The sequence below is a fragment of the Cololabis saira genome, chromosome 9 (assembly GCF_033807715.1).
Source record: "Cololabis saira isolate AMF1-May2022 chromosome 9, fColSai1.1, whole genome shotgun sequence".
Taxonomy (NCBI): domain Eukaryota; kingdom Metazoa; phylum Chordata; class Actinopteri; order Beloniformes; family Belonidae; genus Cololabis; species Cololabis saira.
This window is the reverse complement of record NC_084595.1, coordinates 30,265,683-30,289,398: the sequence shown is the minus strand read 5'-3', so window position 1 is coordinate 30,289,398 and position 23,716 is coordinate 30,265,683. Positions and strand designations below refer to the sequence as shown.

At 40.7% G+C, this 23,716-nt stretch overlaps 2 protein-coding genes across 7 annotated transcripts in view; one reads left to right on the top strand and one right to left on the bottom strand.

Moving 5' to 3' along the window:
• smtnb (smoothelin b) overlaps positions 1-14,619 on the top strand; it is a 45,871-nt gene extending 31,252 nt beyond the window's left edge. For 2 of the 6 annotated variants that reach the window (XM_061729187.1, XM_061729191.1), the window contains 11 exons: positions 1,118-1,191; positions 7,572-7,757; positions 7,951-8,026; positions 8,218-8,250; positions 8,934-9,113; positions 9,302-9,364; positions 9,458-9,530; positions 9,997-10,161; positions 10,254-10,380; positions 10,554-10,705; positions 13,196-14,619. In XM_061729187.1, the coding sequence (XP_061585171.1) occupies positions 1,118-1,191; positions 7,572-7,757; positions 7,951-8,026; positions 8,218-8,250; positions 8,934-9,113; positions 9,302-9,364; positions 9,458-9,530; positions 9,997-10,161; positions 10,254-10,380; positions 10,554-10,705; positions 13,196-13,349 (1,283 nt within the window). In that variant the 3' untranslated portion in view covers positions 13,350-14,619. The other 4 variants (XM_061729188.1, XM_061729192.1, XM_061729190.1 and 1 more) reach the window with 4 other exon arrangements.
• A 138-nt stretch (positions 14,620-14,757) lies between these two features.
• selenom (selenoprotein M) lies at positions 14,758-18,371 on the bottom strand. Its single transcript, XM_061729195.1, has 5 exons — positions 18,125-18,371; positions 16,870-16,905; positions 16,641-16,675; positions 16,466-16,544; positions 14,758-15,445 (listed from the first exon to the last, which is right to left on the bottom strand). Exons 1-5 carry the CDS (start codon positions 18,218-18,220, stop codon positions 15,215-15,217), a joined length of 477 nt encoding a protein of 158 aa, XP_061585179.1. The 5' UTR covers positions 18,221-18,371; the 3' UTR covers positions 14,758-15,214.
• Between the last annotated feature and the right edge of the window lie 5,345 nt (positions 18,372-23,716).

Sequence of the window (23,716 nt, the reverse complement as noted above, 5' to 3'; positions counted from 1 at the left end):
TCATGCGGGCTTGGGCACCGTTAGTGGCTGGGCAATGACTGACTGTGGGCTTTAGTGTCTTGCCCAGGAACACTTTTGCATGTGACACAGCCAGGGATTGATCTGGCAACTTTCCAGTTGGAGGGGAACTGACTCTTAAAGTAAACATAAAGTTGCCTTTGAGGATGTAGTTGTTATCTAGAAATAGTAATATAAAAGTTGTTATTATTATTTGTTTTTTGCTTTTTTGCTTTTTACTAAAATATGTAAAACACTGACTATTAAAGAACCACAGGTAGGGTTTAAGTGGTGCAGCGTAGATGTTTGCACTCTTATATTTTTAGTCCTTTAGGAGCTGAGGGATGTCAGCAGAGTATAAACCACCCACAAGATGTATTAGTTGCGTGAAACAGAACATGGGTGGCATGGATATCAGTCCATGTCAAGAGCAAGTCTGCTCCAGCTGCTGTTGCACTTTGTCCAGTTACAATCTCTCAGGCTTCTGTTCTTCTCAGCAGCTGGGATCTCTAACACAAACTGTTTATTTAAAACAAAAGCTGGACCTGTCCAAGATCAATGTTCATCTCTTACAGTAACCCCCACCCTCCCCCACACCCAGCATGCACTATGTGAACTCTCCAGGGGATGATTTTGTGAGCTTCTTTTCAGCACAATTTGCTTTAATGGTTTTGAGCTCCTTTTTTGGGAACCTGCCTGTCTGACTAAAGACAGCCTGTGGCTGTGTCTCAGGTTTCCCTCCAAAGCACTATAAAGACTTGTAAATGTAAGCTTTGCTGTATCAGTCATGTGTTTTATGATGGAGCTTTTGTGCATGTTTTTGTGGATGGGGGAAGTAATGAATCAGAGGGAAATTCATATGTGTACTCTTAAAGACCAATGAACAAAACTGTTTATGGTAAAGTTGGCGCCATGTAAATTCCCTCAATCGTCTTCCATTAGACATGTGTCTGTGTTGTTTATGACACCATAGCAGCTAATGCAATGACTCCCTCCAACATCATGCAAGATTAAGCAGATGGGTTTAATTACATCCTTACTCTTTGAGGGTTGATCTTTTTCACCCCAGCTTATAACATATAGATAATGTTACAAATCAATTTTTCTGTATCTGTTTCAGAGTTGACTCTCGGCCTTAGAGCGACTCCATTTAAGATCACCTCATCTACCTTCTCCTCTGGATCCTCCACCAAGGTACAGTGTGCAAATGCTGAGGTTCCACAGAAATCCTCACGTCCAACCTGCTTCTAGTTATTCAAAACTGAAATTAGTGTTTTGCTTTTAAATCTTTTTATTTAATCTCAGTTTACCATCTACCGGTGTTTCTGCTGTGTCCCTGTCTGGGCAGTGACCTACAGGGGCTTTAAAATCAAGCGGGGTAGGAACATGAAGGGTGGAAAGAGTGTGTGGAAAGGAGGGAGAGGAGGGAAGAACAGTGTTTATCAAACACAGAGTGGGTAGCCAGTCACATCTGTCCTTGTAAGGTATGTGTAAGAGACAGTGAGAAGAAGGGAGGTGTTCTGGGCATTCCTGTTTTTTCTCTCAGCAGTCCATGTCATCTGAGATTTATCAGGGAAATGTTTTCCTAAATAACACCTGCTTGTCTTCATCCACAGCAGTTACACTCCACATGCGCTGTAGCTAAAGCTGACAAAAGTCTTGTCCCTTCATCTTTCTTTCTTGCTCTGAAAGATGTAACTCGGCAAGCTCTGTGATTGGTTGGTCTGATTCGTGTGTTGTGAGGATTAGTAGAGAGGGAAACGAACCAATCACTTCCCAAATTGATGCTTAGCTCTCTTTTTTGTGCCAATACCTTAAACTTGTCTTTCTTCCATGAAAGGAGCGGCATCATGAATGGATAGAAGGGCATTGAGAAAGGGAGGAAACGCTAAGCAATGTCCTGTTTACTCTTTTTTTCTTTCTTTTAATGGCTGTGCATTCAGAGTGCAGAGGTAATCTGGTTATGGGATCAGGGAGCTGGTTAATTAGCGCTGGGAGGAGGCTCCACGTGGCTGCAGGGTGGATTTAAGGTGTTGGGTCAAGAATGTCTCAGTCATTTAGACAAAGGCTTGAACTACAAAGGTTAAAAAATAATAAAACAATGGCTTTAAAAAATAAAAATGTTTACAAGAAAGAGGCAACATTTTGGATGAAAATGAGATTTATTCTGTGACTGATTTTCTGTGGTGGTACAGAGTGCAGGCAAAGTTCAAATGTAAATGTGTATAAAATTATTTCTAAAGAACTGCACTGGAATTGATGGTGAAAATATTAGTAGTTGAAAATGCTGTAAAATTATTAAAAATGTTAAACATGGCAAAACCATCAACAGAGTACAGGTTATATGCTGCCTTTCATATCAGACTCCTGTATTTAGGTTTTAATGTAGTTCTCATTAGTGTCCGATGGAGTTTAACACTGTTGCCATTTATAATACTGCAAAGTCATGGAGGCATGGTGTTACCACCAACATCACAGACAAGGACATAACAGCAGCTGCGTTTTAATTGTGTAGGCCTGACTTGAATGCCTTCGTTGATGAACCATAAGCCTTTGTTTTTGTCTTTGAGTTTGTGGAGATGCAGAGACGACCTCTTATCTGACTCTCGCTGATTGATTAAATGTGCGAAGTTGTGAGAAGGGCACATGACACATATTAATGTAGCCTTTTCACCACGGCGAAAATGTTCATTATAGCAAGTAGAGAGTGCCAATGACCGGTGCATAACGGGAGTTTTAACCCGCTCTTCCAGACTGGTGGCGCTGTTTGTTTCTATGCCACCGTGGTTCCTGTCTGAAACTCTGATCCATTTGGGTGGTCTGTGCTTCTTCTTGGTGGTCTAACCTCAGTACTTACAACCTCCACTCTTTACTTACTTACTCTTTACTCTTTTTTGTTTTTTAATCCTAATTAAACATTCTGATACTGATGGCTGGATTCCCATCAGTGTCACTTCAAATGTTCGATATTTATAAAAATGGAAAGAAACCACAAAGTTGCTGCATCATATTTATAATAAAGAAAAAAAAATATAAGTATAAGTCGAGATTCTTTGTGTTTTAGCGTTAGATAGGTGAGACCAGCAGCTAGTTATTGTTATCACAGCTGCTCCGGCTTGTAAGCAGCCAGTGCATGCTAATCCCAGCACTCGACCTTGAACACAAATGTAAATAATGCTTTAATTTTATATCCATGGTGATGACAGTACAGTCAGTCTTTCCTGAAGTTACAAAGATTACTGCCAAGTTCTAGGTCACATTGGCCAAGTGCTATTGTGTTGAACATGGACACAAAACTAACGGTCACTGACTGATTGTCTCACTGACATGCAGATAGACAAAGACCTTTTTGTTTACAAGCTGATGATGCATGACGTGCTTATTACGTGACCAGTTCACATATGTCACACAGCAGGGAATCTAATACCTGCTTTCCAACAATCCTGACTATTCTGTAGACTGAAATCTGGTCCTCTTTTTATGTCGTGTTGGATTTGGCGTAACGCTATTTTTGGAAACTCGTGTAAATGGCAGCAGAAGGCCGAAAATAGTCAAAGATGTATTGTCATGACACAGTGAGCGTTTAAACGGCTACACCCGTTGCTGCTGTAATAAAGATACAGCTTGCACGCTTGGGGAAATTGCACAGACTTCCTCCTTTTCTTCCTTTTCGGTTTAGCCTATTGTCAGGTGGTGTCTGTGCTTTGTTTCATGGTAATACTAGAGCAGTGTCCTGAGGTTGACCCACTTTCCTTCAGTCAGGTGTTGCTTCAAGACTATGGTCTTAAAAATAATGTTTTTTCCTGTAAAACCTACAAAGTCCAAACTGTTTCTCTGACATATTGTTCTCGACTGTAAATGCAATATGTTCATATATTACAAAAAAAATACAAATATTGATTATAAAGCCAAGAACTCAGTTTATATGACATCAAAATAGAAAACGTTGGGTTATATTGAATCACCCTTTAAAAATTGCAATGATTCCTTGACTTACTTTGACTTTTATTAGATTCTAGATAGTATGAACCCACAATATGTCATGTTTTTCCCATCAAATAAATTTGTTATATGACATCAGTTACTATATTTCAGCCCTGCGACAAATTAAAAGTCTAAGGATAGAAATCTAAGGATAGTAATTAAGTTTTAAAAAGCGGTTTCAAGAAGTTGATGTTCACAGGTGGTTGTAATCATCATTCGGTGCAAAGTAACCCCAAAAACCGAGATCTGTGACGTTGTGGGGAAAAGCTTTGGAAAGCTGGTTGACCCCTGTGTGATGGCAGCATAAACACAAAAAAGTACATTGAGGTTTTAGAGCAGCATGTGATGAAAGACATATTTTTCTCTGTATTTTTCAGGAAGACTTTTCAAATTGAAAAACATAAAATTCCTTCAGGTTGTTTGCAATGAAATAAAAGTCAAATGTGGTGGTTGTAAGACACAATGAAGTACGCTGTCCTGTTTATGCTTTTGACAGTCAGGATGTATCAGTATACGTTTAAAAGGGTACTTGAACAAAGAAAAACAAAAAATAAGATTAGGAACATGCGCAGACTTCTGTCATCACTCCATGTTTAACACTGCACCACTTCAAGCTTCCACGTGTGGAGCAGCTGGATTGCTGCTCATCTGTCAGTAAGTCCAAAGGCAAACTTGGGAAGACTGTGACGTCCTTCCCCAACGTTCTTACCTACAGCTGTTGGGAACTGGACCCCAGCTCATTCTCACGGAGAACTCACGTTGCTCTGCCATAACCATAAATATTTAGTATATAAGCATCTTCCTACTAAAATTGACTTTTCGTCACTGTCTTGGGGGAAAATACTGAGCTGATTAGCGAGACTCAGTCACTTTTTGTTGGAAGCAAGTTTTAAGAGGAGAGAAAAAGTGATGTGTTACTCTGTCAACACAGGCCTGGCCTAAAGCCACATCTAAACCCCTGCTGCCTTCCAGTCGAGGTGTGAAGGACGAGGCCTAACTAAAGGGAGAGTTGAAGTGGGAGGGGGGAATTTTCTAAATTGTACCCCCTCTTGCTCTTCTCACTAAGAGTGTTGCTTTGTGGAATAATAGTCAGGTGGGAGATAAATATATGTCGGGTCACAGGAAATAAACGGGCGGGGGCTGCTTGGGAAACCAGACTCCCTGCATGCTTATTGGCTGCCAGGTTGAGTGCCTGTAAAGAGGAGGGTATTGCTGGGGGTATAAAGAACGGTGGTTGCTTCTCAAAGTCTCTGAAACAGATTCTACTGTTGTAAGAGAGGCCATAACCTTTTTATTCTGTGATCTTACACTTGAAACCAAACATTCTCTGAATCTTGGGTGGATTTGGGCTAATAAGGCATTTCTAAGAAAACTGTGAGACATTTTGAACTGCCATGCCTGGGGTGAACTTGGACTTTCTCCCAGCCTCACAGCCTCAGGAGACTTTGGGCAGCCCAGGTAGCACGTGTGCCGAGTCTGGCCTGGAAGAAGAAATTGGAGATCTTCTTGCTCAGGCAGAAGTTGATGAGGAAGAGGAACAATTTTGCGAGAAGAAGTTTGAATCAACGTTGCGGTGTGCTGTGGAGGAGATCCACATTGACCTGCAAGCCTTTGGGAAACAAGTGGATGTTCGTCTGGAGGAGGCAGCAGATCAATTGACTCCTCTTTTCGAGGCCATTGCTAGGCTGCAGAAGGAGAACCTTAGGCTGAGAAATGAGCAGGAAAGAGTGGTGAAGCAAGTGGAGGCATTGTGCAAGGTGATGAGACTGCCTTCCCCTGTAGAACATGAACTTGATGAGGAAAGTCCCTGTGAGACTAAAAAAACATCCAATAATACTTCATTGTTCACACATCCAGAGACTGCAGTTGAAGCTCCATATGAAAATTCAACCAGCACTCCCTCGGATTCTTCCTCCAGCGCTCTCCAAGAGCTTGTATCATGCTTTCAGGGCTCACTTAGTGCGTCTGCTGAGACGAGCCCTCCTCAGCTGTCAGAACCTGCATCAGTTCCTCACCCAGCAACCTTTGCAACGTGCCGCTCCCTTTCTGCTCCATCTCTCATGGCAAACATTTCTTCAAGCAGTGTGAGTTCTTCTGACTGTATCCCCTTTGCATTCAAATATGCCTCTTCAACAGCTGGAGTTCCCTTGTTCCACTGCTTCAAGTGCCTGTGGATCAGCTGGTCATGATTTTTAAGTGCCATGCCAGTGATGCTGTCTGACCCAAAAAAAACACATCTGTCAGTCAGTATTGATATACAGTACGGTGTTTATGTAGAAGACTTCAAGTGGTCTCCTACAGATGTTTTCCAAACATGCAATGCCATGTTTGTCTTAATGGGTCCTGGCTCAGTGTCATGTTTCTGTGCTGTCTAGTGTGACTACTTTTCAGTGTAGAGGACAAAGTGATTGCATTTCAACAGTTGCAGTGGTTCTGGTCTGTGGTTTGCCACTGGTATGTTTCTGTACAGAGGAAATTTGGGGAAAGTAATCGGAGAGGACAAAGGTCCAGCCAGGGCATGAAAGAGCTGCTGAGGACATTTTAGCTTCTTGGAGATTGTGTCAAACCCTCAGTAAAAAAAACAAACCAATGATGAGGAGAGTTTACTTCTCTGTCTTCAGAACAGGAATGGCATAAAAGTAAGGTAGATAATGAAGCACAGTTTCAGGTCTGTCAGGATAACCATTTAATTTCTAGGCTTGTTTCCTCATTATGCATTTGAAATCCCATAACGAACCATGTATGTGCACTGATAAGATTTTAGGGATATTGTGTGTTTTGCAGCATCAGCCAATTCATATTACGGTACACTCTAATCCTGCACACAGCTGCATCTGCCAATCAGCCATCTCAATAAGTGGGTTGTTGTATTAATCCCTCCAGCAGATGGATCTGTGACCTTATGTGACTACATTTCACTTTGTCCAGTATGAGTCATTTCTTCCATTCTGAGTGACTGTATTACACCTTAAAGCAGAAACTAACAAAAATATTGTTGCCACTCTGCTCTGCATTGATTCCAGTGATCAAGGGAACCCTAAAGCTCTATCAAACCTGACTTGAGCACTTAGGTTATCTGCAAGTTTCTCACGACACACACATGCCTCCATCAGCTGCCTCAGACCTCTTGTTTGGCCGTGTTGTGTCCCAAAACATTCTTCATCGGTCAAGGGCTTCTCAGTACAGCCTGTCCCATGGGGGTCAGAACTCTGACTCCAGAAAACTCTTTTACCCAGGGCCCACCTTTTGATCAACTCTGTGCTTGTGCAGGGCATTGTTCCTCCCTCGTGAGGCCCGGTCTGAGAGGAGGGCAAAAGCAACTGTGGATAAGGATGGGGCCAACTGTCTGAGCTATATCTGAACCTGGATTCAGTTTCAACAAAAGCATTGAACCATAAGTCTGTTGCAGGCATTCAGTAACTAGTATTTTCTGAGGAATAAATAGTTTCTATTACACTGTGTGCAGCTTGTAGTCTGAGCTCTGTTGGGTCACAAGATTCTTTCTAAAATCCATGAAAACAATACATTTAATCTTTGCAACTCAGGTTAATACTTTCATGGCCTTTGCTCCTGCTGTCCTTCTTCTGCAGATGGAGACTGAGCCGATTGTTGCCAATGAGCCAGTGTTTTCAGCTGGATCATCTGTTCAGGTGGCGTGTCACGTCCCTGCCACCCCCAACGACTCCAACACTCAAGCCAAATCCGTGGAGTGCTCTGGAAAACTGACCGCCGAAAAGCTCACTGCAATCGAGGATGAAGAGCTTCTAGATAAAATGGTATTCCACAACCGTGACCTCATACTGGACGTGCTAAATTTAAAACACCATGTTGAGTTGAATACAACATGTTCAGAGAGCTTTTTTCAGCTCTTCATGGTGTTTGCAGTGCACTTTCAGAACCACATGCTTAAAAGGAACAACATCCCTTTGAACCTTCCTTTTCTTTTTTTTTTTTTAAATAATTTTGCAGCTTGATGAATCCAAAGATTTTGAAGAGAGGAAGATGATCCGGGCAGCCATGAGAGATCTTCGCAAAAAAAAAAGAGGTGACCTACAAGCAAAAATAGAACTTTTATCTCTTTCTACCTGAAAGCTTTTTTTTCCCTCTTCATTTAAAATCATCAAAGGCAAACACAAATTGTTTATTGTCAAATATGCATTTCTTTCTTCTTTTTCATTTCCTCTGCTTATACATTGAGAAAAAAAAAAGATAAAACTGTATCCATTCTGCCCTCAGAGGCCATGCTGGGATGTTCTCAAGAGGAAATGGGTAGGACGGGTGGTGTGCAGTGCGCTTTAATAATTGATTCTTGTCTGGATTTGTTTTTTCTGGTTGCACCCTCCCATCTTTATCAGACCACTGCAATTTTAATTTTCTCACTTGTGGTGGATGATGAAGGCGTTGCGTTAATTTTGCATGAGTCATGTGTTTCAGTGTTCTAACATTGTTCGTGAAACATTTCCACATTTACAGTTGTATTTATTTCAGAGGACATTTGGTTTTACGAGGTAACTAGTTGCCTCAAGTGCCTGATCTTTCCCGTCGGTTGAATCAGTGCCTCCTCTGCCGTACTCTATGTAGTTTTTGTAAGTCTGCCCTTACTGCTGTAACATTAGGGCAAGTATCAAACAGGATTACACATTATGAATGTTAGTATCAGACAAAAGGTGAAGGTAGTTCAAGTACAAGTATTTGGGGCAGTTCTAAATTTGTAGCAGTTTCTCCACAAAGCACAATAAGAATATTTTCCCTCTTTCTAGTGTGTGATATTTTTGTGAACACGTTATTTCACAGCTTTTGCTTGCCTGCTTAACCGCTCACCTATGATTGTGTGTTGAGAAAAAGATTTCACACGAGCGTGGGAACACTTGTGGAATGGATTGCTCTCCGCCCTGGAGGTCCTGTTGTAATTCTCCCTGACACGACCTCTCTCGCCCTCTCTTCCACCCCAGACCAGAGGGAAAAAGAACGTGAGACTCGTCTGCAGGAGCTACGACAGCAGAGAGAAGAGCGCGTGCAGAAAGTTCGTACCGGGCCCGGGGCGGGAGAGGTGACGATAAGCAAGGTGGAGAAAACAGCAGATGGTTCAACCCTCAGCCAAGTCACCAAGACGAATCGCTTTACACAGTCTGGTATGTTTTCCTTGCCTTTCTTATCCTGAACTTCTAAACTTCTCTTGAGCCTGTATTAAGCATTCAAGTCACTCTAGTGCTAATTTTTATTCACAATTCCAAAATATACAAAGCATCTTACAAAAGCAGAAAAACTACAAAACTGGATAAAAAAAATGAAGCATGAAGCACTGTACTTGTCTTTTCAGATGATGGGAACAGATCAACACGCAGCACACTTGTGGAGACCAGTTATGTGCAGAAAACAGACAGTAAGTCATTACCTTTCTCCCTGAATATCTTTTATTATCATACACAGTAATAATAACACAGTATAATTCATATGTCTGTTTCTTTGTTTTCAGGAGGAACAGTCCAGGCACAATCATATAGTTACTCCTCCTCCTCCTCCTCTAATGCAAGCAGAAAAGTCGGAAGGTTGGTGATGAAGCATCGACACATTGCTTAAATCATACAGGGTTTCCGCGGGGTTTTAAAAAGTATTAAAAAGTGATAAATGAAAATTGCCAAATTTAAGGTCATTAAAAGTGTTAAATTCACTGTCAGAGGTTTTTTTTTTTTTTAAATTGGTATTATTTTTTACCTTTTACATTTTAAGCAGTCTATTTTATTGTCATTCACAAAGTGAAATAAATGTGAAACATCTGGTCAACATCAATGAGTCTATAAATCTGTTCTGTATAGTGTTCTATACAGTAGGTCAAAATCTGTATTAATGTTAAAAGGTCCATGATTAACACTTAATGTTGTGACAGTTTTTTTTTTAAATCTGAAGGTAGTGAAAAAGGTATTAAATTGGTATTAAATTTAACATAAGGATTGCTGTATAAACCCTGTCATAACATGTCTTACAAATGACATTGTTCACTTGTCACGGTCTCAGCGTGTTTGATCGCGAGGACGACACGTCCACTCGAGGTGGCAGCAGTGCTATGGACCGACGGCAGGCAGAGAGGCGCAAGGAACTAATGAGAGCCCAAACCCTGCCGAAAACATCTGCCATGTCGGCTCGCAAAGCCATGATAGAGAAGCTGGAGAAGGAAGGAGGGTAAGGGTAAACTGAGGGGCAGAGCAATCACAGGTAGGAAAGGAACACGTCAAAGCATGTAAATATTAACACAGAACTGGCTTTTCTTTTAGCCCTGGAAATCAGGCAGTTGCCAAAGTAAACAAGGTCCAGCGCTCCACCAGCTTTGGTGTACCCAACGCAAACTCCATCAAGCAGATGCTGCTGGACTGGTGTCGAGCCAAGACACGCACGTATGAGGTGAGCTAGCCAGTCACAGCAAATTCCTCTGTGTGTTCAGCGCTGATCTCTAACAATCGGCCATAAAAATGGCAACTGACGCAGGCCTGACATAATATTTTCCTACTTTGGGAATGTTGTCCTCTCTGATTTATCATTGCCTCTGTATCTGCTGTGTTTGCCTGCTCCCTCAGCATGTGGAGATCCAGAATTTTTCTTCTAGCTGGAGCAACGGCATGGCGTTCTGTGCCTTGGTGCACAGTTTCTTCCCTGAAGCCTTTGACTACGACTCCCTGAGCCCCAGCAACCGCAGGCAAAACTTCGAGGTGGCCTTTAGTGCTGCAGAGTGAGTACACACAAGACGTAATTGCCTTCACATCTGCTCTAACTAAAGAAAGGAGAAACCTTATCAGCTGCTCTGAGCTTTGGATTAGGTGGTCTTGGCGAAGAGAAGAGCACGAAGAGAAACCAGCTGAAGGAGTCACTCCTCTTTATGAATATGATCCATTTTATTTTAGCACACTCATAACACTATAAACAGACTTTTTTTTTCCATTTATTTTTATCTGTAAAATGAAATCAACGTGTTGCTTTCAACCAGCATGTACTAGAGTCTAGAAGATCAACCTTCTTCCTGGACTGATGCATCAGTGTTAATTTTCCATGTCTCTCCTAGGAGTATCGAGCCCCCCTCAAAACTGAGTGAGACACATTTTACTCCAGTAACTGCCTGTAAAGCTCCTCTCTCTGTCTGTCATCTGTGATAAGGAGCGACACTAAATCAGAGATCCATGAGCAAACCCATCCATAAAACAACAGGTTAAAAAAATTAATAAACAGGCTCTCAGCAGTGCCTGATATATTCCACCTCCACATCTCTCTTCTTTCTGTTTTTTTTTCTTTCCCATACTTCTTGCTTCACACCTTGTTACTCGTGTGTGTTCATGTGCTCCCAGTAGGATGATGTTGCTGCTGATTTCATTTACTTATTTTTGTATTTTTTTTCTTTATTCCGACGCTCAGCACTGGACTGTCACCCAACCACAGTGCTCCATCTTCCCACCTTTTTGTTTTGCATCATCACTCACTTCCCAAGACACTGCAGATCCTTCCAACACTATGTTGTGATCTGAAATCTCAACACACACTCAAACACACACCATCCTGTGCACAAGTGTGTTTTCTTTTTTTTTTTTCCTTTTTCTTAAAAAGCCACAGTGTTTTATATATGGTTGTTTTTTTTGTTTTTGTTTGTCAAAACTGTTGTTTTTTCACAGTGTCTTGCATTTCTGGCAAAGTCATTTTGATGTGGTGAAAAGTTAATGCACTGGAAAAAACAACAACAACAAACAAAAAGACTAGATGAGCATCTCCGGATGCTCATTGTACACTGTTTTGTTTGCCACAGACTTTATGTGTTGTACTGTTTATGAAGCATGACATTTGTGAACACAAAATGTAATATTGCTATTTTTTTTGTGTGTTCTTTTTCTCTGTTTTCTCACTTTTTTTTATCGGCTGCTCACGGCTTTGTCCGTTTGTTTTTTTTCTTTCCCCCACCTTTTTTCTCCGTCTTCCACCCCTCTGTCCTGTTCTCTGTTTGTAATCTTTTCTTCATCCCTTCTTTCTTGTCTGTCATCTCTTCTCTGTTTGGCTCCTTCTTTCTCTTCCCATCCTCTCCTCTCACCCTCCTCACTTTTGGGCATGGGCGCAGGAAACTAGTGGATTGTCCCCAGCTGTTGGATGTGGACGACATGGTGAAGATGCGTGAGCCGGATTGGAAGTGTGTGTACACATACCTGCAGGAGTTCTACAGGGGTCTGGTGACGAAGGGCCTGGTTAAAACCAAAAATTCCTCCTAGAGTTGCACCCCGACTAAAACTAAAACTGGTGAGACAGAGTACAAGCTTCTGAGGGAACCTCGCCTTGGTTCTGACAGACAAAGGTGGAGAAGTGTGTGTAACTCCATGTTCTAACCATACAGAGCCTCATTTGGACGGTTATTTAAATATCGGATGCTTCATGTTAATCTGATGCTCCTCATGTCCATAGCACCAAACATGGTGTGTGTGTGTGTGTGTGTGTGTGTGTGTGTGTGTGTGTGTGTGTGCGTGCATGCATAACCAGACTATGGTCCAGGCTGACAGCCAGGATGATCTGCAGTTCAACACTTTAAAAGGAACTGCTGTATTGCAATGTTTCAAACATAAGAGTTAAGAAACAAAGCAGAGAAGGAAAAAGCTTTGTTGTCCCCTGACTTTTGATAAAGTGTGAGGCTACAAGTGAAGTGTTTATGTTCTTGGCATGTAAAGCCTTTTAAAGACACTTTAATAGCTAAGTGCAGGCTAACCTTTTTCTACAGTTGACTGATGAAACAGAGCTCATGTTGGTATTCTTTTCTCTCTTCACTTCCATGCCGTTTCTGTCCTTGTAGTGTAGGACATCTTTGAGGGTTTATATTGTAAGGAGACGGTGCCACCTTGTGGCCACTTACCTTCATAGATCAGATTGTATCAAGACCGTTACTTTTGAAATGCACTTCCTTTCCAAAGTTTATTTGAAAACTTTTATAACGCCTTCCTAAAAAGGGCTATTCAAAGAGTTATTTAAAGAAAAATTAAATGGGAAAATAATGAGCTTTGTATCCGAATAGTAATATACATTTGGTTGGTTACTACAAAAAATAAAACACACACTTTGAGTATTTTAGGAATAGCCATGGCCAGGCATTATGACTTTGAAGTGTGAAAGTATCTTCCTTCAACATCAATCTCTGATCATCTTCTGCTGCTCCTCGTCCGTCTCATCCACTCATTCCTGTACATTTGTTCCCCAGGACCCACGTCAACTGCATGCCTTTGTTGGAAGTGGAAGACATGATGATCATGGGTAATAAACCAGACTCCAAATGCGTCTTCACCTACGTACAGTCTCTGGTCAACCACCTGCGCAGATACGAGCTGAAGATGGGCCGCCTTTCTGACCTCTGACCAGTGGTCAGAGGACATTCAGAGCGGATGGGCGTTCCCTCCTCTATTTTCAGCAGTCCTGACCCCTTCCCAAACTCTCCTCCACAACACTTTTTCCCCACCTCCACTCCAACAGGCTGAGTCAATTAGTTGAACATCTGTGATGGACAAGCTTGTGTGTTTGTGTGTGTGTGTCTTTTTCAGTTTTATCATATTTGTTGGCAGTGGCGATGCATATTCATGATTTAAGTTTCCTCTAGAAACTGATTTTGTCGATAAAATCTTTTTTTCCAACAAAAGAGGGCTAAGTTTAAAAAAAGACCTTTTCAGGTTTATTGAAACTTTTGGAACTTGACCCACTTCAAGCAGCTTCATAACAGCTTTAATGTGTGGAGTTGTTACTGTATTCGTCTACAAACAGAATTGGGTGGGGGGCTGGGGGGAGGGGTCTTTTTTTGTTATTTCCGCTTTTAAAGTATTTATACTGACATTTCTCTGCTGTGCTTCTGTAATTTTTTTTTGTAATTTTATGAGCACTTCTGTTGGTAAATCCATGTGAAAGGAAAATTTAACCCTAACATATGCATCATTTGCTATTTTGGTACTTTTTCCATATTTACTCAAACTCTTTTTGCTCAAAGTTTTTTAATTTATTGTCATTTTTTTAAGTTAAGCAGCAGATATGTAAACGGTCTGGTCACGTCACACCTCTGCATCGCCCTGCCACACACACTTACACACAGCTCTTTATTAATGCTCCAGTAGTTTTTTTTTAAGACAATTTTTTGTTATTTTAGTGTGTACATTTATGCTTTAAAGTGTTGTGTAAAGTAAGTTGATAAGCTGAAACTGCCACAGCATTTTGTGAAGCAAATTGGACTCGCTTTCCATTTGAAAGCCGGCTTTCAGTAAAAACATGCGCGAACGATGCTGAGGCGTGAAAATTGTATATTTATCGATATTAAGCTAAGAAAAGGTTGTAAGTCAAGATTTTTATTTCACATGTAAAACTCAGATTCCCTTGGAGAGGATTCTCAAAGTTGGCTTCAGAGAATATTTTGATGAAACTTATTTCTAAAAGCTTTGTTTTGGTGGATTTTTGAGAATTTATTTTATAAGTACCCACTTTCTGGTAACTGAAAAAAAGAAAAGGGGGAAAAAAAACCTCCACAATGCAGTGAGTGTGTATGAGCCAGTGTGTGTATATAAGAGCATAAACACGGTATTATTTCATGTTTCTGTGCACCACAGCTAAATGTGAATTAACAATTAAACCAATATGAGAAATGAATTTGTTTTAGAAGTTTTCTTTTGAAATATCTCATAAAACACTGTAGTTTTCTGGTTACCTTCATACTTGAGGAAAACTTGCAACTCCAAACCTACAGCTGGAAGCATAACGGAGAATATCCGCAGTTAATGAAGCAAAGCTCACTGGTTGTTTTTTTAGTTTTTATTATTTTTTTTCCTTTTGAGTCTTGTGTGTATCAGTCCAACCCACTAAAACAAGTAGCATCAACCTCAGACCATTTGGGCGATTTTTCAGCCTGAGGCTTCATTCAGTGTCACAGCAGGATGGCAGCAATTACAGGTAAACAGAAGAATCAAAAGGGGGAAACATTTTCAAGACAGCGTACGCATGATGGACCACTAATAAAACGCTCACAAATCACTCACAGAATGGCTTATTGGGTTTAAGTGCAAAATCAGATTTTATCTTTTAAAAGCCCATCAGGGGAATGTAAGGGTTTTGTCATTCCCCAGCAGGTGGATCTTTGATCAGCTGGCCTTATTGTGAAATTACAAACATTTCCGTCATCAGCTGCAGTAACCCGCTGACGTTGGGGCATCGTGTTACTGCTGCTACTTCTGTTTGTTCTTGCATCCTAGAGATCGCTGCGTGGGACTTGTGCTTCAGGCTCTAAGGAAGTGTCCTCTGTGTCTGGAGAGGAGGTGGAGGATTTGTAGGTGGGCTCATCTTTGAATGGGCTGTCTTTGGCAGGAGAGAAGCGGAACTCCTCCGGCACCTCATCCTCTGGTTCAGCTTTTTTGTAGAAACCCAGTTCCCTCAGTAGGTCATTAATTTCAAAGCGCGTCATGTCAGACAGAGCAATCCGCTGTGAAGGAAGCACACGTTTAAGTGACAACTTGTACATTTACTGCATGTTTTATCAGATGCATACTCTGTTTTTAGTTGGATGCCTTAATTACAGAAAAACGTTACTTGTTTTATATTAACTGCATCAAATAAATGTGTGCTATGTAAAAAGAAAAAACATGCATGTAATTTCCTTTGGAAAATATCCCTCATTGCTTTATTGATAAAAGCTGCAGTAATTAAATGCTGAAGCGCGTGAGGAGCCAAAATAAAACTAATGTTGTGACTTCAAATTAGTTGATGTGCCCCGTGTCAGCTGAATAGATAGGGGTCGTGGTTGGGGCTGCAGCTCTTTGATACAAACGGATACAAAAGCCTCCTGGAGATCGTTTGATCAGATGTTGACCTTGGAGATGTCTTTTTTTTTCACGGAACTCTCTGCTCAAAAAAGTACATTTTGCTGGGGTGCGCGATCCTCATGTTTTCCTTTAGGGCAGCACAGTGTCTCACTGGTTCGCACTGTTGCCTCACAGCAAAAAGGTTCCTGGTTTGACTCCCGGACGCAGCAGGAGTCTTTCTGTACGGAGTTTGCATTTTCTCCTCGTGTTTGTGTGGGTTTTCTCCGGGTATCCAGATTCCTCCCACAGTCCAAAGAACATATGTTAGGTTGATTGATGATTCTAAGCTGCTTGTAGGTGTATGTGTGCGTACGTGTATGGTTGTTTGTCTCACCCTGTGCTTCCGGGTTTGCGTCAGGAAGGGCAGCCGGCATAAAACTGGGCCAAATCAATGTGCAGACTATGATCTGCTGTGGTGACCCTTGTGCTTAAAGGTATTAAGCCGAAGTGGTTGTAGATTGATTCTGAGATAATTTTGCATTAACTGCCGCAATCAATCGGCATCCTCAGCTGCTTTGGAGGGTTTTGGAGGGCAGTGCAGCAATGCAGAGTCGGAACTGCATACATTTTTATTTTTCTTATTTGTAAAAGGAGCAACAAAAAACAATAAATAGATTTCTAACTTGGCAAACGTGACTTACATCCAGCTCTTCATAATAGTGGTTGAGGAGGACAAGCTCAGGATCAGCTCCAGGAATGTGCTTCATCACCAAGTTATGGCTGAGGTGGTGGCAGTCAAGGACTTTTAAGAGTATAACAGAGTACAATTTGTGTTGATCACAATGTAACAGTCATGTATTGGAAGTCAAAGGATACTAAAGAGGAATATCCTGGGTCACGAAGGCCTTGACCTGCAGACAGAGGCTAGGATTAATGTTTTTCACTCCAAGCTGGTTTCAGTGACTGTTTGCGGATTAATGAATCCCTGGACATAAAATATTTCAACAGAGAATGAGCAGTTTTAAGCAGGGATTAAGCTTGGGTCTGCCTCTGACTGGCAGGTATTGTCAGTTTTTGAGCTGTTGATTACAACGGGATAACTTACCTCTACGAGCCGATTCAGCTGTCATCCACCACAGGTCTGGAAAGAGACAGTATATTAGACTAAATGGTCACAGACAGTGCTAGTGTAAAAGAAAAGTAAGGTTACTTGAGGCTTATATTTCTTATGCAATGTGTAATGCATATATCTATAAAATTATAGACCAATGCTGTGCTGTTTGGGTAACCTTTTTCAGTAAACCTCTCAGACTCAGAACGACCCTTTTATTGGGTGAAGTCCAACCTAATTTTTGATAGAAATCTGAGCCTGCAAGTATGGGGTGTTACAAGCAGTACTGGAGTAGAGGGGGGATGGCATCCCCCCCTGAAATAAAAACAGTAAAAATCATCCCCCCTGTAAAACTGCCATCCCCTCTTTCCATCCCTTATGTCATTTCATCAATGAATGTGGTTTTACTGCTATTTCAACATTTAGAGTCATCACCAGAAAAATAACACCATAAAAATAACTTATTTGACCATTTTCACCTGTTTCAAGTAAATTTTCACTTGAAATAAGTAGAAAAATTCTGCCAGTGGGACAAGATTTATCTTCTCATTACAAGCAAAAAAAATATTGTTCCCCTGGCAGATTTTTCTACTTATTTCAAGTGAAAATCTACTTGAAACAGGTGACAATTGTTGTTTTTTTCCAGTGATGAGTCTTGTTTTAAGTGTAATAAGATTTTTTACTAAAATGAGACATTTTAACTAGAAATAGGACAAATATTCTTATTTTGAGTTTTTGCAGTGATCCATGTTACTTATCCTGTGAAGGGCAGAGGCATATTGATAAGTTCAGAACAGTGTTTTTTATTGTTGTGTTTTGATGTATTTGATGTAAGCCCAGTGGATATTTACAGCTTACAGAAGGCTGCATTTAACTGCTACCTATGTCATTCCTGCAGTATTTCTGCAGGTGTTTTGGTCAGTGCTATTATTTATAATATATTATATTATTTGTAATCAGCACAAATTATCTGTCCCCATATGATAAAATCCACCATCCCCCCTTTTTTTTTTACAACTCGAGTACTGGTTACAAGCACAACAATAGGGTCAGACAGTGTCTTTTTATCCAGTTACTCTGGCAATTTGGTGTTCAGAGAGACACCCTGTGGGTGGGGAGGGTTGGTCTTTCACGAAGAGAGGGGTAGAGTTTCAGGAGCTTTGTGCTGAAGTATGTGCTGCTGTTACACAGCCTGAGCGCCCTCTTAAACAATGGAAAACAAGTGATCAGCAGAAGGAGCTCGGCTTACCTCCACCCTGGCTCTCGCCAGCCCGTCCAGCTTGTGCGGGTCCGCATCATAGGCCGAGGCGCCCCGGAGCGCGCTGAGCAGCAGCAGCAGCCACATCCTCCCGTCCAGGAGCGTCTCCTCACTCACCTCCTCCACACCGCTGCGGACAGATGTCGGAGGATAATCCACCCGACGAGAAGGAGGAGGAGAGATGATGAGCAGCTATGTCACGTCCGGGCCTCCTGCCACGTCAAGTCTTTTTTTCTCTCTGTGAGGAGAAAGGGAGGCGGGGAGAGGAGTGTCATCGACTCTGAAGCCTGATTTATGGTCCCGCGTTAAAACGACGCAGATCTACGTCGCAGGGTTACGGCGTGCGCGTACCCTACAGCGTAGGCTCTGCGTTGGTGTAACGCGGAACCATAAATCAACCTTGAGGGATCCCCACAAGCAACCCTTCACTAATCCTCCGCACAGTCTTATGAAAACCGTACAGCCTATTATCATCAAGCAAAGTGCTTTATATATATTCATATATATAGATTTATATCTAATCGTGGATTTACAAACATTACTGAATGTTTGCAAGTCTACAAGGAGTAGAAAAAGTGATAGTGAGACCTCTCGTCCTACACTGATACAAATATTCTACTTGATCTACTTAAAAAAGTAAAAAGGTCAACTTTTTTGCATGAGATTATTATGTAGATCACGAAAGACTAGTCTTTGTATAAACTACTTAATTTTATGTATGTAAATAATACATTTTGCAAGTACAGTAAACTTAATTGTGTTAGGTTTACTTATTTTAAATAAGTTAGTAAATAATTAAAAAATTAAGTTGACTTTACTTGCAAATTAATTTTGTACATACTAAAAATTAAGTCGTTTATACAAAGACTAGTCTTTCTTGATCTACATAAAAATATCATGCGAAAAAGTTGCCTTAATTTTTTTTAAAGTAGATCAAGCAAGATATTTTTTACTGTGGTGTTCTACTTAAACAAATAAAGCATGTTTCATCTAAACGTTGGTCAATCTGCTCAATAGATTAAAATTGTTAAAGGAAAAGTAAATACAACAAGATCATTGCTTGTTGTTTGTGTGTAAATGAAAAGATTACCTGCTGGGATTACATAAATACTGCTTGTTAAGGAAAAAATGCACAATGTCTTTTTTTTTGAACAAATGCTGATTAAGTTCAAATCTAGATGTATTCATGTAAAGCAACAAACTTCATTTTTAATTGTTAATATCACAGATTTAAATATGTTATATTTACATGCGCTTAGATTTATTTTTTTCAGTGTACTAAGCTTAAATTTTGAGAAGTTAGTACCTCAAAAATGTCATTCTTAATGTATACCGTGCTATACATCAAAATTAGGCATCATTTTTGAGACACTGCGGTAGATATAGTTTTTGATCAGAGAGCTTGATTTAGGGCTCTATGATGATATTTGGTTTATCCATCCATCCATCTGCTTGTTCCTACTGAGGTATCTAAGCAGAAGTACACAGAGAAAAAAATCCACACTAGCACAAATATAATGTGCAAACTCCACACAAAAAGACCCCTGCTGGGATTGCAGGAACCTTCTTTTCTCTGTGGCAAGGTGCTAACCACCGAGCCACTGTACTGCCCTATATTTGACTTTTATATAGAAAAATGACTTTTTGAAATTTGCTGCTGAAAAGTTCAGTGTTTTTCCATATTTTCCATCTCAGATCAGGAGATGTCAGATCTGAAGGAGAAAAAGGGCAGATAAAGGAACACTAAAGGGATATTATAAGCACAGCAATATGCTGACGTAGAGTCTCTGTCATCCAAGTCATGGTAATATATCATTTATCTTGATGCAAGAAATGACACAGAACCAGGGATGCATACTGATTTTAAACAACACAATTGATAACTAATCCTTACGATTCTGATAAACAGGTCTTTGTAACACCAGAGCCAATCTTCTAGGAACAAAATATCAGTTTGCACACTCGGTACCCAGGCCCATCCATCAATAGATTTAGTTAATCAAATGGCCAAGGCTAAATTTACACCACAATTCCATACTTTCCCGTCCTCAACAATCATTTACTACACCACAGAGGAAAAAGCTGTTGCCATAGTTGAAGTTCACAGAATGCCCACAAGACACGAGCCAATAGGAAATCAAAAATACAACATGGTTTACCTCTGTGGCCACCAGAAGCCAAACATCAAGCCCCACAAGGCTTAAGAGGCCTTGTAAAAGACTTTGTGGCGCTATCTACGCTCACTATCGGGTAAAACCACTTAGGGGAAAAAACTCATGAACACTAACTAGAAAACAAAGAAAACGAGGAAGTAAAACACATAACAGTTCTGCTTCTGTTTCAAGACAGAACATTATAAAGGCAGTTGATATCAGGGCTGCTCCCATTATCAGCTTATAAAAACAAGGACTCACACAGTAACACAAACACGAGAACCACTCACCAAATGATAAGAACTACTTAAGTAACATCCCAATATCCTTTAAGTAAAACTCTTTCAATGACACAGGATCCCAGGAGTCAACATGAGTGCAGTATGGATCTGTAGTTATATGAAAACCAACAAACACCACCTTAAGTTATCAACATGCGGTTTTATAGGCCAACGTTATAGTTCCAGTTCCAGTTGGTGTTCTTCACCGTCACATGCTGGGGAAGTGGCAGGTGAAGGTCGCAGACATCAGCAGACTAAACAAACTGATCAGGAGGGCCAGTGATGTCGTGAGGGAGGAGCTGCACACCCTGACAACCGTGACCGAGGGGAGGAAGCTGTCCAGGCCTCAGTCCATATTGGACAAAGTCACACACCCTCTCTACGACACACTGGCCCAGCCACATTATTATTTTTTTTTTTTATCAAAAAAGGTCAACACACCAGAAACACTCAAAACAGACAATCAATAATCACAGGAACAGTGGATGTGTGACATGTAGCAGTCCTGGTGAGGTCACAGATGCTGTGTCCCAGGACTTGTCCTTCTCATCCACACTGTTTGTGAAAACAAAAAATTAGGACCATGTCAAAATTAACCATGTCAACATCAAATAAACATTTGAGTCAAATCACAACCCAATACTCAGAAATGGTACATTCAGACCTGCAGATATGTGCCAACAATGTGCACCAGTAAATGACCTTTGTCATGCAGACAGGCGTTTTGAATGTCCATCGTAAAGACGCACAACACTCCCAGAACCTCAGGTACCTAAAGGTGGAGTGAGGGTTACGGAAAGGTTTATTGCTAAATAACCATTATGGGAGCATGAGGCTCCTTTTAAGAAATGAGACTCATTAGCGCCACCTTTGCCACGACGGCCGCCGGGGGTACTGCAGCCAACAGTGAAGCCGGCACGGGAGAACGGGGAGAACGTGCATGCAGCGTCATGTGACGTCACATCCGCAGGACAGCGCGGGAAATTCGGGACCGGAATTGCAGCACATTTTGCAGCACACAGCCTGTTCAAGGCAACGGAGAGATACGCTAGAGGGCTCATTCTTTTTGGTTTGGAACGCTTCATCTAACATTATTACTAGAAAACTTAAAATGTATACGAATTTTTTTCATAAATCCTGCCTCAATCCTGCCTCATGCTCCTTTAACACGCAAAACATGAACTAAAGTTAATAGATTATGGTACCAGCTGTTTCTGTGGAATTCTGTGTGATTGAACAAATGATCCAAATCTCTAGCAGATCTAAACAAAATAAAATAGCCAGTAATGTTAGCCTCAGAAGAAGAAACTCAAAATCAGAAACTCAATAGAATGAAAACAAATCAAAACAAGACTGACATGAACCTGATACACAAGCAGTTTCCTTCAACCATTCACGGGCAGTAAATAAAATACCTGAAAGTCCTTTAAAACTTCAACTCTAGAGGGCTATTGGACAATAATAAAGGAGCCAGCTTTCTTTTTTCTCTTCTTGTAACAAATACTGGAAACAAGTGTGGTATATGGATCTACAGTTATCATAAATGGTTACCATGGTTACCTGCCCTGTAACGGGTTAAGTTAAAACACAGGTCTTGCATGTTCTAGCAAACAGACATTTTCTTCTCAGAGACTGAAATTATTGATGTGTGTTTGCATTCACCAGACTGATGATGAGCTGTTGCAGGGAGTCGGCAGTGGGAGTCACGTGAGGGTCATGGAGATCTACAGCAGCTACCCTGGACCTGGATTGTATTGTAAAGAGCAGCCAAGATCACCTGACCTGTCCCTGCAATCTGCAGTTAATCCGTAGGCATGACTACATTTGGAGCACTGTTGTTTTCATATCTGGACTGTATGACTGACTCTATTTGAGGTTCTAGTAGAGGATAAAAAAATAAAGATCTGGAGGCTGATGCACACCTAAAAAAACTTGAAAACCAGGTGCGATGGAGTAGGTAGGAGTGAACAAAGGAAAAAAGGGGTCCCTATATTAAAGTTTTTTGCAAGTGACTTGACAGTGTGCAGGAGACCCCTTTTTTCCTAGGTTCTAGTAGAGGAAAATGAACTGTCTATGCTTGTAAACATTAAAGTAAAGTTAATTTTAATTATTTAATGTGAATTGAATTATATTAGAATTGAGGTGTGTTTTGGGGGGGGGGGGGGGGGGGGGCGGGGGCTGGGTTCTGGTTCTGGTTACACACAAGTCACAGACACAAGTCCATAAGGCCTCAGGGATGAATAGTAGCTGCAGAAGGATTCTGCTGACTTTTGGGAGTTTTTGCCTCAAACAGAATTCATAAGGTTTCTGATGTTTTCTATAGATTCTTGATCATTTTGGAATGTATAGATGAATACAGGGACTCAGGGTAAATAATGTTTAAATACAGTGACATATAACTGCACATGGCAATAATCACTCAGGTATCCACTAATTTATATTCAAGTTTATCACAATATATATTTGTACTGTGTAAATTATTACTATTAATTTATGTAACTTCTAAATACGTCAAGATTTCTTATATCTAATAATGAGGGTCCATCTGAAAACATTGTATTGAGTTCAAGGGGTAGGAGTTCATACGTTTTTTACTTCTTCCTACTCCTTGTCGAACATTTCAAGACTGCTGCTGCTACCAAAAGAAATGTCTCTCTTGCATTCATTGTTAATGTTCAAGCATGTCTGTTACCACACTATCATGTTCGAAATAAAGACTTTGAATTGAATTGAATTTAGTGGCCTTCAAACTTTATCTTTTATTTTTTATCCTTCGTGTTACTTTATTTGTATTCTCCACAGTTAAGTCACAGGTCAAAGTATAAGTATATCATTATAAAGAATAATTACAAACCACTACGGCCACGTTTTATTACTGATTAATTCAGTGATAATTGTTGTAGCTTTCTAGGAGCGTATTATCTCCAGTTGTCCTTTTAGATCATCATTTTCTCTCCTCACAGATTCAGCTATGACCAATTCATGATCAATGATAATTTGCCAACATTTCCCAAGGCTTAATTCCTTGTGAACAGACGCCTTCAGAAGAAGCAGGTAACCTGTATGTAAAGGGCAGGCAGATGCTTTGACCTTATTTTTGCGTGTTTATTTCCTGCTTTGGCTCACATGAGCCCATCAACCTCTTGAGT